We start from the raw sequence: 18,700 nt of genomic DNA on the forward strand, positions 1-18,700 counted from the left end.
TTACCACACTTTCTCATTTTGCCCCTATCAATCATACTTCACCTCGTTATCCGTGTAAGTCAATACTAATGATACAAGGAGTATTTTGGTCATAAAATATTTTATCAATGATTGTCTAAATCTCCGTGATTAATCAAAAATACCAAATATTACAAAACAGACTCGATAGGGTCCTTATTCTATTCTAATTCTACCACGTTTTAGTCTATTTATTTACAATCAGATCCTTGTCACCTTGTTTTTGGCATGTATATATCCCTTCACCGTTTTCCCTGAAATCAGAATCATAGTTTACATATGCAGCTAAAGTAAAATACCTCAAGAAATCCATCCAAACAAAAATATACCTCAAAAAATGGCTAGATCAACTTCAGAACAATAAATCACGTGTCGCGAACCTATCCTATCTATGATCTATCACATAATCGTTTTCTTTAACAGGATCAATTCGCCAATTGGACAATGGCACACAATCAACCATCCAGAACAAACATTTCATTCAAACAGAACAAGTCATAGCATAATACATGCCCCTATCCGTCAATAGCAGGGATAAGCCAGGGGATTGAACTGAGCCATCGAATTCTCACAAGTTACATGCCAAAACGACAAAATTACAATTTCTCAATGAATTAACATGCAATTTTGGCAGGAACAATCAATTGGTGCACAAAAATAATCAAGTCCTGCTAAAAGATTGCTGTGAGCCTGATGGAGGCTGTGTAGGCGGCAGGGGTGGGGGAAATGACATCTGCATTTGCATCGGCATAGGCATCTGCGCTAGAATACCTCTTCCATCACCTCGATCAGCTTGACCTGGCATGCCTGGATTTATGGAACCATCAGGAATGCCCCCAAAACCAGCCTGCATGAAGGCCATACCACCAACACCCTGAGGATCACCTGCACCATCAGCCATTCCCTGCCCAAAGGGCATCGACTGAAATGGATTGCCCATCAATCCCATGGCCCATGGTCGCTGAAGCCCCTCATGGAAGCTTAAAGGACCAGGTGAAGGCTGGATCCCTGACACGGAACCTTGATCTGATCGAGCATCTGGTAGTTGCATCTGGAAAGGTGCACCAAAATACTGCGGGTTTCCATCTTGCTGGAGAGGAGGGTAATTGAATGACGCATTGGGCATCAAAGGCTGATTCATATTCATGGGCATCATAAAGTTGGGCTGATGAGGAGGCATTGGCGGGAACATAAACGGTGCATTAGCCATCAGTTGTTGCTTGTCCTGAGTACTGTGATCAGAATCTTGGCGAAGCGGAGTTGCTGCACCTGGGTTCTCCTGGTGTGACTGAGAAGCCCAGTTGTAGGGCCGGTCAAATCCTTGAGGTGGGTTGTTCTCAGCCTGAGTATCTCCTGTTGGGTATGAGTGGTGACCATGGAATGACGGCGGTTTTGCAAGCATTGGGGGCCTCAGTGGGGTTTGCTCCCTGGACTGGTGGTAGCGGGAGTGTTCTTCACGATCTTGCATGTGAGAAGTTGAAGTGGGTGAAACACCTGGCCTTGGAGGAGCACGTGCAGTAGACATTTCAGGCATTTGAGATTGCCTTTGAGTATCCCCTGCAGAAGCACGGGAGATGTTAGGAGCATCTGACTCGTTACGTTCTTCCTTCTCTACATTAGCTTGGAGGAGGTTGGAATGGGCTTCAGGCACATGAGACTCAAAATCTGCTTTCTTAAGGAAAGACTTGAGACACATTGGTGCAGCACAGATGAAAATCCCTTCCATCATTTTCACACTCTGTATCTTCTGAATGCGCTCATCACAACTGCATAAGTAAACAGAAGTTTCAGAACGACAAAGTCTCAGACCAAGCTAAACCATTTAAGAGAAGCACAGAAGCTATCAATATGAATTAAGATTCGTCATTCTAAGTACAATTTCCAGAGGTACATCAGCATCATGCAAAGTACAGGTACAGGACATGTCAATATTTAACCAATATTCATAGCCATCAGTCCAAATGAACAGAACATCTCATAAATGTACACGACAATACATCAGGATAGAAAACGATTCGATAAAGAAATATGCAAACTGCGACTAGGTTACCAACAGTACCACATCAATACAAACATATGCACATTATTGATTATAATATCTTGCAACGAGGCTCAGACGCTCAGTGTTCACATAACAAGTCAATTCACTTGAGCAAACTCTATCATGTTTTGCTGATAAAGCACTGCGTTGCTGCATGTTACCCTACCATGAACTACTGAGTAAAACAATATACCATGAAGATGAAAATGAGAAAAAAGCAAGTTAGGAAAAGTTCGTGAGTTAGAATGCTTACAGATAGCAGCTGGAATCACTTCTTGCACAGGTTAAACAGAAAGCATGTTCACAAGGAATCTGAAACCAAAATAAAAAAGAAGTCAGAACGCTACTGTAGGGCCCAACTGCATATATTAGAAAAGGAACTATAAAGTGAGTGGCCACATATAGGCTGGTTATTCAGGCAACAGGTAAAACCGCAGGAACATGAAGTATGGAATACTGAAACATCACAATAAGCTAGATGATTTTGACCGATTTTACACACAATAAGGCTGTTCCACTTATGCAGTACTTCAAACAAAAACCAAACGAACTCAATATGACTACTTCAAGCATACCAAATCACAGTACCAAGTGAAACCAAAAGCTCATCTCATGATGCAAATTTGTGAATAGTCCATTTAGCATCAAACAGATCAGATCACAGTATTTATCCAACAAGCAAACGGAGTACAGCTAGACACATTATGACATTAACATTGTAACAGAGAAACAATACTACCTTCATCTATACGGATTAAACGAGACCAGTAGACTGTAAGCCTCCCTTTTTTGCCACGAACAGAAGGAGATAATAATGGCTCTCGTTACAAACGCATTGCTAGCATAACAAGCCATTCCCAGAGAACTAGCTACAAGTATTTGATATTTTTGGTCCAAACCTAAAACCCTAGACAATAAAAAGTAAGCAAAGCCAAAGACGCCATACATCTTCCGCTTCATTTTACAACCTATTACCAACAGAGGATGATGAGAGCTATTGGCGTCTCAGTGTCAATGGCTTAACCACGCAAGTTGGCGACTATATTACTAAATGGTAAATGACAAAGCATCACCACGTAGTTAATTGATCCTCTAATTTCGCTCAGCGGCAACACGAGTAGCCCAAGTTCGCAGATTGAGAGGGCGCATGAACACGAGAAGAAGCTAGGGTTTAGGAATCCGTACGAGGCGGCCGTAGATGGCGATGGGGAACTCGCAGCGGGAGCAGATGTGGACGCGCTCTCCGAGAGGGCGGCGGGAGCGGCGGCCGATGGTGCGCTTGGCGGAGGCGGCGGAGGTCGTGACGGCGCCGAGGCTCTTCGCCACGGGGAGGTCCGCGATCACCAGGTGGTCGGGGCACGCCACGGTCACCGATTCCGGGACGCCGCCCAGCGCCGCCGCAGCCGCTGCCGCCGACTTTGCTGGGGCTCCGCCCGCCGCTGCCGCGCCGGAGGCGGCGGCGCCGGAGTCCGACGAGCCGATCTTGCTCAGGCGGATCTGCAGCATCGCTAGGGTTTCTTTTTTGTTTCCCTCTTGGTTTTTTTTGCTGGGTTTATTTTCTCGTTTGGAAATGGACTTCGGCTTGTTGGGCCTCGGAAGCAGACTTGCGGTTTTGGCCCGCTTGGGCAGTGAGGTTGGACCGTTGGAGGGTAATACAGTAACTGTTTTCTTTTCCACACCTCCTAAATTCCATGTGTCTAAAAATGAGAGGAGTCTCTCAAGCGACGAAGACGGCAGCTGCCGGTGGGGGTGGAGGACGGTCAGTGGATGATGCTGATAGAGGGGGATACAATGATGCGATCCGGTAGGGATGGGTTAGCGCGATGGCGGGTGGTGGATGCGGATCCTACGGTGGGAGAACCGTCGGAGGCGCGTAAGGCGGGGTGAGGGAGCATTGTGGGAGCGGTTGCACGAGCTGGAGAAAGAAGACAGACAGGCATCGTCTGATCACGAATCAATGGTCGTTCGAGGAATGGCCAATTTTTAGTCGCCTAACAAGCTTTCTTTTATGTTGTTTTCTCATCTGCAGATAATCAGTTGAACCAGTTTAAAAAAAAGTGGTCAATTGAAAATTAGTGAAAATTCAGGAATTTTTGGGCATTACAAGAATTTCACGCTGATTCTTTAGATTCAAGTGGTAACTAAAAATAGTGTGCTAGCTATTAAATAAAATGTTCATACTAGAACTACTTTTCCACGGCAAATTTACCGCATCATAATCTAGGAATTAGGACTCACAAGCTACCAAAAATTCAGAATATAACACTAAACGCATATGTTTTTTTTTATATTTGAAACCCTACCCCGTATATCAAAGATTCAGAGTGATTCTATATATCATTATGATACGATGGACAAATCTTGAAAGACATGTGAATTCAACGTTATATCATAAAATCTCTCTAAAATTCAAACGGTACAGGGCAAAGGTAAATGTCGTGTGAAATCACCACCAGACTTGAAAACATGTCCTTACACGTACGGTTGTCATGCCACCGTATTGACGAGTCATTGCCTGGTTGAACACTGTGCTCTGCTCATCTGCTGCATAGCCACCCTCTCCAGGGATGGAAAAAGTGCACTAACCCTTGCGACGCATATACTATTAGAATTATTTATTTACGTTAAGATTTGTATAAAAAAGATGGATAAAAAAAATCATAAAATATATAAAAATAAATTATCGAATTGATGGATATAAATAGCAGAGATAGGATAACCTATATTTTTACACTGTGGAATTGACTTTCCCCTCCCCATCTCCACGCCTCAACCACCGCATCCCGACACCATTGAAACCGGCCATCCGTCTCCTCCTCTTCCTTGCCCATTGTTTCGTTGCGCCTCAAACCAATCAGGCAACAAACCCCCTGTTCATTCGGAGAATGTTTCTCGTCTCTCGATCAGAATGGGATTCCGTTTCTCTTAATCATTTTCGCTGTGCTCACTTAATCACGCAAGCTGGCTTATGTTGCGTCTCTTCTTGAGCAGTTAGGTAGTGACGGCTCAGAGTTAATGGGCGCCTGTTCAGCCTTCAGCTCCCATTCTTTCTCTCCCTGTAGAACAACATGCCTGTTTTTCAATCTTTATTTTTATTTTCTTTGAAATATACTACCTCCATTCTCTTTTAGATGTTGTTTTAGCATTCAATACAGAATAAGTTTACAATAATTTTTTTCATACATAATATGTTTACTTCTCTCGTTTTCATATATTTACTCCTCTCAATTTCTTCAATATTTAATTAATTATATATAAGCTACCAATTTATCACACTTATTTAATTAAAACTCAAGACTTTCCAATAGTCTTTAATATGAACACTCTAGTAAAACATCACTTAAAAATATAAAATGATATCTATTTAAAAATAAAATCAAAATTTTAAAATGATATCTATTTAAAATCACAGATAGTAGTTAAGTTCTTCACGAGCAAACAGGCAGTGCAAAACTTCAGAAAAATTGCAGACACCCAAAAGACAATGACAGGTACTACCAATCATACTTTAGTTGACTAAGACGACATGATTTTCCTGTAATTACTCTGCCAGTAATTGCACACCAGCTTCGGCTGCGTTGTGTCGATGGATCCACATGCATTGCCAAAGGCACGGGCTGCAAATTGAGTTGCGGAATGCCGTGCTGAGGAGGGGAGCTCAGCTCTGCTCGTTCTCCTGTCTCCCTTGCTTGTTAATGCAGCTGAGTACAAGAGCATAGCTTGCAGTAAGTTCCAGCACCTAATCTCTGGCCTGCACTTCATCCATGGCAGGATATTTCCTTTTTTTTTTAACACCGGGTAGCCCTATTTCCATTACAGAATAACGGAATCCAGTTCGTGCATCCATGTCTTTTACAGCAGCAGGTGATCAAGGATATTTCCTGAACACTGTTTGCAAAGATATCTAAAGGTTCTAATCCGTTTCATCACCGAGAACTGACTGAATCCATGCGTCACCTGCAGTTTTTCGCTGTACTCCAATACGGCTGCAGCAGCTGGGTAAGGACGGGATCGCATCAAGCTACTGCCGCTGCTGCTCACTGCAATAACTTCTCCATGTGATCCACAGCAAGCATCGATCAGCTCATGCGTGTTGGGAGATCCGATCCTGTAGCTAGACAAGGATGCATCTTTTCTTGTCTGCTAGTGAGAAACTAAGTAAAATTATATCTTGATTTTTTTAGTGATTAATATTGTTATTTATTTACTTTGATGATCTTCGATTTTGAATAAGCTTTGATGTGATTTAAATTGATTTGAGATTTCATTTGAGCATAATGATTATGGATTAATTGGAATTAGAGTTGGAGATATGTGTTTGCTTGTCTCATGGCGTGTAGGTGATAGATGCAACTTGACGGTCAACGGTGGGATGATCGGGGCCAAGCGGAGTGCTTGGTGCCAGACGATCAAGGAGGCCGGGCGGAGTCAAGGCTAATCCTAGCTGAACACGTGGAGGTCAAGCAAAGCATTGAAGGCCGATGGAGACGGCGTATTGACAAAGTTAAGCGAAGGGGATGCCGGTGCAAGTGACAAAGTGGTCCGAGGGATCGGGAGCGGGAGAGACTTGCTGGCGGTCAGGATCGCATGACGGAGTACACACGTCGATATCGAAACGCTTGCTTAAGGTGTAAGCAACGCGGTGAGTCACGCTTTGAGAAGCGTGTAGGCGGTTTCACGGTTTGGCATCAAAACCGTGGGAGTACTAGAGGAGTATGTGGCACCATCGCGAAGCTTGTGTCGAGGTGAAGCTAAGTTCTAAGTCGTGAAGGCGCCACAGCCATCCGATGAATGAAGAAGAAAATAGACCAAAATACCCTCGGTGGTAGGTAGAAGTGCACTACAAGAGAGGGGTATTTTGGGGAAAAGCTAGGAAACTTAAGGGCCAAGTTTTCTAGGCCTATAAATAGAGGGGTAGGGCTAGAGAGAGCTTTGAACCAGCCACTTAAGCCCCCTTGTGCCACTCATTTGAGAGCCTTAGAGCTAAGGTTTTAGAGGAGAGAAGGATGGGTGCTTAGCCTATGTAATAGGTGAGAGTTTTGAGAGATAAATCTTTGTAATTCGCTTAAAATAGGGCTGACCTCTTTGAGTAATTTAGTTTATGTTTTTGCATATACTTGAATTCCCCTCTTTCTAGTTTCTCTCTATTGGTTCCCTTACAAGTTCGCAAATTTTTCAGTTTTTGGTTTTGATTTTTGTTTTAGTTTTTTTGCTGAAATTTCAGCACATTGTGAGATCATTCTTCTTGTTGCTAGAGGCATAAAAACTCACATACGATTGTATGCTCATGGGTCTTGAGTACCCTTGCCTCTAGATCATCAATTTGGAGAGGTTTCTTACCCGGTGATCTTTTTCTTTGAGCTGTAATATTTCACCTTTGTAGGGTTGTTTTTCTTGATTCTAGTGGCTTAAACACTCACATACTTATGTATTTGAGCGGGTCTTGAGTACTCTTGCCACTAGACTATCATCTTGGAGGATAACCTTATCCGGTATCCATCTTATCTAGTTTCTTTGGAAGTTACGAGATTTTATGCACAAATATACATGGAATGGTCTTGAATGGAACCTATGGTTCATATTCCATTTGTGGAGTTATGTTGCTATGGAAGTAGTCTTCTTGCTTTGTCTCTCTAATTTTTTTCTTCCGTTTGAACGTTTTGAGGTGTGTTGGGTAAGAAATAGAAAAAAATCATCTATTTCGAAAGAAATTTATTGAGGCGCCTATTCACTCCCTTTCTGACCGTCATTCTCGTTCCTACATGTAGGTTACGTCCTATGAGCACTGCTTGAAGATCAGTAATGAGCCATGGTGGCAAACAGTTTGGTCCTCAATGGCCATAAACATCCCGCATCCTTGCATCCTCTGTTCTTGTCGTAAATCCCGCACTGTGCGTGCTTGCTGCCCTGACGAGATCGATCGGCGAAATGTTCAGTACACTAGCTGTCGACGCATTGTTGCCATTTATAGCACTACTTTGACACCCCACTGCTTCAAGATGCTAGTTTTTTTCGATAATAGAAGCGTTATTGACTTTCATTGTTACATTAATAAGATATAACCATGTAAAAATTCACCTTTAATTTAAGCTCGGATGCACACAGCCATGCTGCAAGATGCTAGTACTGGTATCTTGATAGCCCAAGGCCTACCTCTCTTGGCGCCATGAGAGTGTGCACCAAGAAGGAGAAGAAACACCAGAGGGGATAGTTTCTGAATAACGGAGTAACGATCCGGCCTCTGCATCGCGAGATGCACACAGCGTGCGGTTACAGTTGAAACAGAGAACGAGACCATCAAACCTTGCATTCAGCTGCTGATATACACCTTAGCAGTGTATCGGAGAATACACAAAGACAGCTTCAGCAGTTGCTACTATAACACAACACACATTCATATCAGAGTAGTGTTCAGTTTAGATTTAGTTTGAGCCTCTGTGTCCACCAACATCCTTCGGTTCTCCTGCGCTACACGCGTTGCATTGCTTCACGGGTGGTCGGCCGGCAGGCTGGCCGCGTCCACCACGTACCCGCGGAGCGACGGCGACCGGACCGCCGCGAGCTCCGCCTTGCGCTGCCGCCTGTTCTGCACCCGCCGCCGCGCGACGTAGCCGCGCACCCACGGCGTCACGTCCTCGCTCACCTTGATCATGATGAAGAAGAGGAGGCGGTAGATGATGATCATGCTCAAGAGCACGGCCAGGTCCAGCCACTTGGACCGGTTCACGTCGATCTGGAACACGTTCTCCAGGATGTACTCCCCGGGGATCTTGGGCAGCTCGTCGTCCTGGTTGTCGAACACCAGGCCCTTCAGATCGTTCTGGTACTGCCCCTGCAAAGATCAAGAACACGGTCCATGCGTCGCATTATTCTGTTCTTTCTAGCAGATTAGTGGAGTATTTGATCCGAATCATATGATTAACTGATAGCTCCTGTTCAATGACTGAAAAAATGAGATTTTTTTTTACCTGCAATGCCCAGTAGTGGAAGCTGATGTATGACATGGGGTACCTCCAGAATGGCTTTGGGATGTCATGTGGTAACCTAAAGTACCCTGATACCAGCATGAATATCCCCTGTCCATTTTTTTTAAAAAGTTAACCATTAAATGTGCGTTGTTATCATCAGAAGAGAATATAAGCATCAGAATTATGATGTGCAGTTCCATGTGCAGTGTCAGAATTAATCCCAGTTTCAATTCGGATGCACTGCTTTTTCCCAAACAGTTTCTGAAAGATGATGATCGGCATCAAGCTGTTGGGATGTTCAGTTTACCTGAATCCCTGCACCGATAATGATGCCCATGAGGAAGTTGGGGATCACGCTGGCAATGGCCATCATCAGGCTCTCGACGACGGTGACGCTGGCGTAGAGGCACAGGACGAAGAAGAGGTAGTGCGTGAAGCCCGGGTGGAGGTGCACCATGAAGTAGCACAGCGTGCCCGACACGAAGGTGATCAGGATCAGGAACGGCATCGCCGAGAGCGTGTTGCCGATGACAAATGCCAGCACACCGTAGTGACCGTTGAGCCTCTCCCTTTGGAAGACCTGAAAAATGAAAATTCAGTATGCAAGGTTAGAATATGATGAACTTGTCTAATTTTGTTGATGCTTCAGCGGTTCCACAAACCTTCATGTCCTCGACAAACGATGGAAACCCTCCGATCGACATGAATGTGACGAAGCCAAAGACAAAGGAAGCACACGCGCCCCGAGCCTAATTGTTTTCATCAGTTTTATCAGATCACAAAACTTAGCATCAGATATTCAGTTCAGGATAAGTAGATACTTTCAGTGCCTAAGATGTAACTGAAGAAAAATGTTAGTATCAACAGAAGAAAGAACTTTTACCAGAATGGAGCTGTATCCAGTGCCAACATTGAAGTAGATAGTCCCAATGCAGACTGTCACAACAATGTAGATAATAAGCCTCAACCAGTAGTACCCAAAGTCCCTTGACATGTTGATGAACGATCGCTTCGTGAGCGTGTACGCCTGCATTCCGAAGCTAGCTTGGCTCCCTCCTGAATCCAGCACCGTTCCCTTCTGCAGTGGCAAACCACATGAATCCTCTTAGCTCTATTGCAATGTTCTAGCCGAGTTCGAATTGTCAGAAACTGCTGAAGAAAATCGAGTACTTACAACCCGTGCCATCTCATCTACTTTCCGTTGTGCATTGATGTAGTACTGTGAGTGCTGGTAGTAGCTGATCAGCCTTCGCATCGCCTCCGAAGTTGTGATTCGCTCAAGAGGATCATCAGATCTTTCAAACTTTTGATGCAAAAGGAGAGCAAAAGCTCAGTCAAGGCATGTAGTAACATTATAAAGCAAATACTAGGGAGCTGACTGGATTCTAAACTTACCCTTGTCTTCATTGATCCTTTCAGAGTGGCCTTCACCTTGTCGAAATCGGAGTTGACGCACCTAAGGAAATGATCCGATGGATTGCGCAGTGGCGGGCATGGGAAACCAGCATGGGCGAAGAACTGCAGAATGCACAGAGACCACATGGTTCAGGGATCCCATTGGCATTGCAGAAACATAGACTAGGATATGAGCAATCTCAGACACACTACCTCGCAAGCCTCAGAGGCCTTCCCGAAGTAGACTGTTTTCCCCCCTGAAAGAAGATACAGACTGTCGAAAAGCTCGAAAACCTCACTGCTCGGCTGATGGACCGACGCGATGACGGTCCGACCATCCCTCGCCAGCCCGCGCAGCGTCTGCGTCACGAAGAATGCTGAAGCACTGCACAGTTTTGTGGCAATTCAGTTACTAGACAGATGATAGATACTGAACTTTTCACTGCACCTTGGTATATAATGATGCAAGAAATGAGTCGAACACGACCAGACTATAATCCAGAAAAATTGAAAGAGACGAGATAAATATATGAGAAATCGTAGTGCATGCCTATCAAGACCACTGGTGGGCTCATCCAGGAATAGCAGCCTGGGCCTCATCAGTATCTCCAGGGCAATGCTGACTCTCCTCTTCTCACCACCACTGATCCCCCTCAGGTGCCAATTTCCGACAACGGTGTCAGCGCAATCTTGCAGCCCCATCTCGACGATCGTGCCCTCAACCAGGGCCTGCTTCTCCTCCCTGGGCATCTTGTCCGGGAGGCGAAGGCGCGCCGAGTATGAGATCGTCTCCCTCACCGTCAGTGTGCCGATCAGGTTGTCATCTTGTGTCACATAGGCCTGAAATTGCAGGTTGACTGTAACTTTCAGTATCAAGGTGAGAATTCGTTGTGTGGATTGTGATCAGAACTTGTATGATATCGATCATATTTTACCTTTTACAACTGTAAATTTAGTCACACGTTTTCTTAGTACTGACTCAGTACTAAGAAACCAACGAAGCACAGGCAATGAAAACATTAACAACAGTTCCTTAAAAAAAGAAAACATCAACAACCTTTTTCCCCTGAACTCAAAATATACAAAATATACTTCCATACGAGTACTCCATACAAAACAAGTGCGAGTAATTGAGCAAACAATGCTTGGGTAACATGGAAACACGCTAAGTATATATTTTTTAAAACATTCAAGTCAATTTTTTAGAGAATATGCAATATATTTTAAATAAAAATAAAAATAAAACCCGATAGGAAAAGAGCACTAAGGTATTAACAGATCATGAGCTTATGGTGACCACAGTGCTGAAAAAACCGGTGAACCATAACCCAACCCCAAATCCACTTTTCCAGGAAGCATAACTGGCGTGTCTCCTCACCAACCAGCGAGTGCTTAACTCCATCACCAAACACACGCCCAGAAAATAGGATGATCCCATCCGAAAACAGACGGGCTCCGGTGAAAGGCAGATCGCCCAATCTTCACTGAAGATGGCTACTGATCTAACTGCCACTGAAAGGGTTTAATGGAGTTGAGCTGAGATGGGCAGATGCGACTCGGAAGCAGGTGTCGAAAGGCGGTAAAGGTTACAAAACCTGGCATGTGAGGAGTGAGTGAGAGACCAGTTTCTTTCTTCTTGTGAGTTTTGATGTTTCAGGTGAGGTGAGGTGGCAAGATCCAATGAGAATTCAAGATCACCAATGGAATTGTGGAAAGAGACACGATCAGGGGGTTAAGAACAAGAAAAGTGAGATGTGTACTCCCAAATGGGTAGTACACCATAAACTAGCTAGCTGGTTGCACTTTTTGACATGCCCAAATCCACTCCAAAATTCATGGGAGACACATGGTCAGTTGCCTTTTTTTTACACAGAAAATGTTCTTTCTAAAAGGGGAAAATGGTACTTATTTCACTTTTTTTTTACAATTTTCATATGTATAATTAACTAGAGCTAGTTCTCTCCAGAGTCCAGAATGAGTTGCTTCGAAAAAAATGTCATTTTACACATCAAAATGTAGGATATAGAGGTGTAGCATTCACAGTCTTTGTTTAAGCTAAAGATTTAACAAAAATAAAAAATCTAAAAGCAAATCCGATGGACGGCAGTTTTGATAGACAAACAAAAAGCAGAGTTAATCAGGGTTAAGGTCCAGAAGGCCAGTGACGAGCCAGACGGTGGCGGGTGGCAACGACGGCGAGGCGGCGAACGAGCGCATAGGAAGGCGTGTCACGTACCGCGGCGCCGAAGGAGAGGTTGGCCTTGCGGCCGTTTAGGAGGATGGTCCCGGAGAGGAAGGCGTTGGCGGCGAGGCGGCCGGCGAGCGCGTCGAGCAGCGTGGACTTGCCGGACCCCGAGGGTCCCATGAGCGCGGTGATGGTTCCCGGCTCGGCGTGGCCCGTGAGCCCCTGCAGCACGGCCTGCGTGTCGCCGCTGCCCAGCGCGACGGTGACCGTGAGGTCCCGCCACGCCAGCCGCGCCGACACGTCCCCGAGGAACGCACCCGCCGCCGCCTTCTCCCGCCACAGTGTCTCGCTCAGCGGGCTCAGCGCCGGCACCGCCGCCGCGGCTTCGGCCCCCGCCGCCTTCCTGCCCGCGTCCTCCAGCTCCGCCGCCACCGCCACCGCCGCCTCCCGCCCCATCCCGGTCACTCCCCCCTTCCTCATCATCCCCGCTCCTCTTCTCTCCGAGCAGAGCAGACCGCACCGAGCAAGGAATCCAGGCAGCTGGAAACCTTCGTGTTTCTTGCCCACAAGAATGGCTCTCCTCTCCTCCTCCTCGTTCTCCTCCTCGCAGCTTCACGCGAGGGGAGTGGCGGCTCTTGGCTGCCTTGCCGGGCCGAGCTTGTCCCCTCTGCAACTACTACTAGCAGTAGGCTGCAAGCGAGTTGGTGGTGTCTGTGCGTGCTTCCTCTGCTCGAGGCGGCGAGTTTTATGAGCGGGAAGCAGGGGTGGCTAGTGGCTACGATGGAGTAAATAGAGAGAGAGCAGGGTTTGACCTGGGGTTAAGCAGGGGTGGTAGCACGCAATGGAGATGAGGGCATTCCGTTTGGTGTGCGCGAAGGGCGAAGGCCATGCAACCGCGGCGCGAAACAGCATGCATACATGTCTCGGGTTGCATGCATGAGCAATCTTGTGCCCTTCCTCGCTTCACATTTGATTGCATGCATGACACGCATGAGCAAAACCTCTTGGGGATGGATGGATACGTACCACATGACCCTGCGTGCAGGGAGACCGCGGTGCGAAACCGCATGCATACGGAATGGAAATTTTCATAATGGGGTGTGCACATAATTAAGAGTGTGATTAGGTGACTACACGAATAGATTTTAGTTCTACGGATACGTATAATCTTACAGAAGGGTGTTTAGTTATTCACATGTACTGTTTTAGATGGATGCAAATATATGTCCGTAGCTTGGTTTGGACGAGCTTCCCTCCATAGCCTCGCTCACTACAACAGAAATGGTCATCAGTGTCGACTCAAAAGCGCTATTAGTGACGGTTTTTGAACCGACACTGATTACTTGATATTGATAGTCATAAAATCGCCACTGATTACTCGGCATTGATAGTCATAGACTATTAGTGCCGTTTTTTAACCCGACACTGATAATGAGTATCAGTGCCGGCTGACGAATAAAAACCGGCACTGATACATAGAATATCAGCACTGACTTTTACTAAAAGCCGGCACTGATAACTGCTCCCCCTATACAGAATATAACCTTTACCGACAACAACACAAATAATATCACATAAAGCACATGCACATATAATCATTTTAGCACATAATGTATCACACACATACATAATTCATTCTCATCTCATCTCATTCATGCATATGTAACAATATTATTTCACATGTCATTGACTACAGATCATAACTAATAATAATTTGCAACAAAAGTTTATAATTAACAGAAGTATACAACAAAAGAATAAGAAACGATGTCATTCAATTGTTCTTGTTGACCGAGGACCCTGAACTACGTTTTTTGCCTTTTTAAAGAATCAGGTAACGAACTCTACAGGTCTTGTGAATGGACAGCTTTGTCCGAAATACACCATTTGGGAACATGGTACCACGCGGACTCTAGAATGACTTCGTCATTGATGAACCCGCATAGTTGTTCCTGAATTGCACTGATTGTCTGCGGCTTGAGGATACCTGTTTCCAGCTAGAGGTCCCGCAATTACCAGAATTGAAGAAATTAATCTATTTGAACACTAGTAGGAACTGAAAATTAAACATCAATATCTATACCACTAACCTCAGCTTTGAGAATGTCACTATAATTGCTTTCGGTCCATCCATGCATGAAGTCACATACATAGTAGCCACATAAATTATTGCCCTGGGTCTGAAACCTACAAGGAAAGTCTGTTACGATCCTCCATTCCTTCCAGAACGGAAAATAACGTCCTTTCCTCTTGACGTAGCGCACGTACACCATGTAGGAGTGTGATTATTGACCCTAACTAGATTTATATTCAATCAATTCAAAGTTTACTAGAGCGTTAATGAAATAATTAGTTTACCGTTGTAACAAGTCTATGACGGGTTGGTATTTGGCTAATGGATTTCTTTTCCCGTCGAGGACAATGATACAGCTGTAGTCAGTCTAGATGACAAAGAGGGCCCAGTGAAATCTACACATATGTCACAGTAGGTAATTAGTCGTAAGTCCTAATGCCGTGATGCTAAAAAAGAGTAGTACAAACATGGAAGAAAACACGTACTCAAAGTTGTAAGGTAGAAGTTTGTATCGCTTTAATTGGTACGTTTGAATAAATTGAAGTGCATAATCCTCGATTTCCTGTGGCCTGGTTTTGACCGTCGTCTAGTTTATCTTTATTGGGTCGAGGAATCCTACATGAGTGATTCCCTTTTGACCACATGTATGTATCTCCATTCTACATACACAAGAAGTTAAGATATTCAGTTTAATGGCACAAGAATATATACTGTGAATGGTACATGTAAGATACTTACAGAGCCCACAAACTTAAGAGCTGAACGCCGAGGGCGTCTTGGTGGTACAATTGATACATTTCGTCGAAATGAATCCAGACTTCACCGTCACCGTGGAGGAAATCACAATGTTTGTATTTGAACGCGAACATTTCTCTACTAGCCTTCGACTATTCCAAGTACCAGGTATGGAATCTCCGCATTTGGGTTGTTAGCTCTAACAGGGACTCGACCAGTGGTTCGCTAAGCTTAAAATGCCATACAATTTTCCCTTTTCAACCTCAGACTCGTCATAAAGCGCTTCTTTTGTCAGTCCACAATATTAGAAAGTTTCTTTCTAATTCTTCCTATTGTTGTAGTGCTCTTTGTTTTTTTTACCTTATTGATCAACGTCTTCGTCAACTGGCTTTTACCCATGATGCGCGCGTAGTTAGATTTTTGCGGTGGAGGCCCAGGTCTTGTCATCAAAGAGTTAAGAAACTTGCCGACCACTACTAGATCCATAGGAATCTTCTCTGGCTTAGTACGTTTGAAGTGTGCAGTGACATCGACGCTCACTTTTCTTTTGGTATCCTCCTCAGTTAAATCATAAGGCAGAGGAGATGCCAGCTTTTTAGATGCCGACTACTACTTCTTAGATGTTGCTCGCTATTGTGATGAAGTCGATTTCTAAGATGACATCTGTGCTTGTGCAGGTGCTATCGGCTTTTGCAGCGGGAAAGGCAGAGGAGATGGAGGTGGAGATCTTCTTGGTGCATGTGGAGGAGGCGACGGAGGTGGAGATCTTCTGGGTGGCTGCATAGGCGGCGGCAGAGGAGGTGGAGAGCTTCTGGGTGGCTGTGGAGGCGATGACGGAGGAGGCGGAGATCCTCTAGGTGCGTCCGACGACTCCAAACTAGACCCAGACTCATCTGTGTCTTCGCCAAATAATATGTCGCTTGCACCACAAGATGTCATGACCTACGTTTTTCGAGAGCCTCGTTTCCCCCGCCTCTCCAGGGCAATCCATCTTGCTTTTATGGTACTTAGGTATTACAGTGTCCACATGTACCCTGACATATCCCTGTGGTATCAGACTACCGTTAAAGAGTGTCCCTTCCACCCATTGCTCAGCCAGACCCCTAGCCACCGTGGTGGGAACACCCAAGACTCGCACGAAAAGCTTGCATGGTGTGTTTTCTATGATGTCGTCCACGGGGTGACGGATCGAGGCTTCTCCTGAAAGCCCCATGGACGCGCAGCTGCTCTGGGGACCACCAGGGCTCGGCACCAAAGCATTCTCTTTGGCGGCTAACAGCTCCTACCTTGCTTGCTACCTGGCTTGCTACATAGCTGCTTCTATTTTTGCGTCTGTCATCCGTCTCTCCTCTGCAAGTTCTTCTTTTAGCATGGCCATCATTTATGAAATATTTTCTTTTCTTTGTTTCTTGTAAGTGTTGGCGTTTTGTTCGAATTCGACCTTCCAAGGCCTCAAACCCTTGCCGCGTGTGCGATCGGTGTGCTCCTTGTTTCCTAGTGCCAATGTTAGCTCATCGTTCTCCCTGTCTGCCTGGAAAGAGCCCTGGGAACACTGGGCGTGGGCATCTCTAATATTCTGCGTGACTTCCAGTTCTCGTTTGCTTTTGAAGCATAAGGTTCCATCAGGCGCAAGAGTCACCCCTCTCCCAGACAGGTAGTTCTTCGCTTGGGGAATCAACTCAGCCGTCATAGGTATGACACCACTTTTAGTTACATCTTCTTCCATCTTCTCCCACTGGTCAAGTATTTTCAAGCTTTATTGTATTTCCTCTATCTCACAAGTATACCGAAACCTTAACTCCATTACACGAGTGACTTCTCCCTCCCCTCTCTCCAAAACACAGCCCACACAAGGATTCACAGAAAGAGCCAAAAGAGAGCAAAAACTCTGAAACTTCAAAAGAAGGGAAGCGAGACAAGATTGAGCACGAATTTTTGCCAACAAAACCATATATATATCCCCAAACAGAAACGAGAGATGAGAGGGTAAGTCAGGTCATGTACTCCTGATCAGTACTTGTTCAGTATTTCCAACATAATTAGCCTTACAAATGTCATCAGAACAACATAATTAGCCTTACAAACAACATAACCACCCGAGATAGCATAAAACTACACCGAACCCTACGTTCAAATTATGCATCAGATTCACTCGGTAACCACCAATATTCATCGCTATTGTCGCCTACCGTCAAACTCTCAGAACTGTTGTAGTCATAAGGAAGAACGTCGTCCGGGTCCATGCTAGAATGTGCATCATCGCCCTCAAGGTGGCCAACATCTTGAAGGTCCAGCTGTTGGGGAACGGGTAGGCTACACTAGCACAAAATAAATTTTCTCTACCGCATTCAACCAGGAAGCCATGCGAGTAGGGGATCATGAATCATTACCACTTGACGAGCAGTGCAGCGGAAGAAGAGTTGGAGCAGACCAATCCAACGTCGTGCGCGTCAAGTAGTCGATCGTCAACCTCGTCCTGAGCACGTCCCGAGCACCTTCCGAGTACTCCCGAGCACAAACTGAGTACCTCCAAGCACGTCCCGAGTACCCCCGAGCACGACTCGAGCACCCCCGAGCACGTCCCGAGTACCCCGAGCATATCCCGAGCACGTCCCGAGCACCCTCGAGCACGTCCCGAGTACCCCCGAGCACATCCCGAGCACGTCCCGAGCACGTCCCGAGTACCCCGAGCACGTCCCGAGTACCCCCGAGCAGATCAGCACCGCAATAGTAGCAGCGCCTCTACGGTATCCACACGTACAAGGATGGAATCACTGTGCGCCGGTGTGCTAGCACCGCGTGCCCGGCTAGGGTTTCGAAGGGAGTTCGGGAATAGGAGGCGGCCAGGGTTTTTGGTGGCAAGATCTGTTTTTTTGGAAAAAAAAACTCAATGCGCCTTGGCCCCTGCCTATTCTTATATAGAGTACGCTAATGGGCCTTTAATCAACATTAAAGTCCATTATGACTCTAAACCCTAATGGTCCTTTAATCAACATTAAAGCCCATTAGCAGATCCAATCCGCAAACTCGATTGCCTCTAGGGCATATCACCAACACCAGCAACTCGACCGATTGAATTGCCAACTTCTGAAGGCTGCTCACTACCTCTTCAAGTTGGAGTACAAGCCGGTTCGCATCCATGGAGCACTTGCACGAACATGGATCGAAGAGCCGGTCTCGATCAATGAAGTATTAGTGCTGGTTTGTTCTAAGAGCCGGCACTGGTTCAACCCAGCTCGATCGTTGATCGAGAATGGGAAGTTATGAACTAGCACTGATACTTC

The 18,700-nt window shown here is 45.6% G+C and overlaps 2 protein-coding genes across 2 annotated transcripts; both read right to left on the bottom strand.

Moving 5' to 3' along the window:
• Nucleotides 1-475: 475 nt before the first annotated feature.
• LOC133903757 (E3 ubiquitin-protein ligase HAKAI homolog) lies at nucleotides 476-3,632 on the bottom strand. The gene is made up of 3 exons (XM_062345215.1): nucleotides 3,245-3,632; nucleotides 2,313-2,371; nucleotides 476-1,784 (listed from the first exon to the last, which is right to left on the bottom strand). The coding sequence occupies exons 1-3, from the start codon at nucleotides 3,563-3,565 to the stop codon at nucleotides 680-682; spliced, it is 1,485 nt and encodes a 494-aa protein (XP_062201199.1). The 5' UTR covers nucleotides 3,566-3,632; the 3' UTR covers nucleotides 476-679.
• A 4,508-nt stretch (nucleotides 3,633-8,140) lies between these two features.
• Nucleotides 8,141-13,515, bottom strand: LOC133904047 (ABC transporter G family member 11-like). The gene is made up of 10 exons (XM_062345527.1): nucleotides 12,659-13,515; nucleotides 10,973-11,262; nucleotides 10,636-10,807; nucleotides 10,423-10,545; nucleotides 10,202-10,330; nucleotides 9,911-10,105; nucleotides 9,690-9,776; nucleotides 9,335-9,607; nucleotides 9,028-9,135; nucleotides 8,141-8,891 (listed from the first exon to the last, which is right to left on the bottom strand). Exons 1-10 carry the CDS (start codon nucleotides 13,088-13,090, stop codon nucleotides 8,547-8,549), a joined length of 2,154 nt encoding a protein of 717 aa, XP_062201511.1. The 5' UTR covers nucleotides 13,091-13,515; the 3' UTR covers nucleotides 8,141-8,546.
• Nucleotides 13,516-18,700: the final 5,185 nt, after the last annotated feature.

The sequence above is a fragment of the Phragmites australis genome, chromosome 21 (genome assembly GCF_958298935.1).
Source record: "Phragmites australis chromosome 21, lpPhrAust1.1, whole genome shotgun sequence".
Lineage (NCBI taxonomy): Eukaryota > Viridiplantae > Streptophyta > Magnoliopsida > Poales > Poaceae > Phragmites > Phragmites australis.

Coding starts and splice junctions, on each gene's coding strand:
- LOC133904047 (XM_062345527.1), bottom strand. CDS start 13,090: ATGATGAGGAAGGGGGGAGTGACCGGGATGGGGCGGGAGGCGGCGGTG. Junction 9,136..9,334: donor TTATCGGTGCAGGGATTCAG/GTAAACTGAACA, acceptor AAAAATGGACAG/GGGATATTCATGCTGGTATC. Junction 8,892..9,027: donor TCCACTACTGGGCATTGCAG/GTAAAAAAAAAT, acceptor TGATCTTTGCAG/GGGCAGTACCAGAACGATCT.
- LOC133903757 (XM_062345215.1), bottom strand. CDS start 3,565: ATGCTGCAGATCCGCCTGAGCAAGATCGGCTCGTCGGACTCCGGCGCC. Junction 2,372..3,244: donor TCGCCATCTACGGCCGCCTC/GTACGGATTCCT, acceptor TTTTGGTTTCAG/ATTCCTTGTGAACATGCTTT. Junction 1,785..2,312: donor AGTGATTCCAGCTGCTATCT/GTAAGCATTCTA, acceptor TTACTTATGCAG/TTGTGATGAGCGCATTCAGA.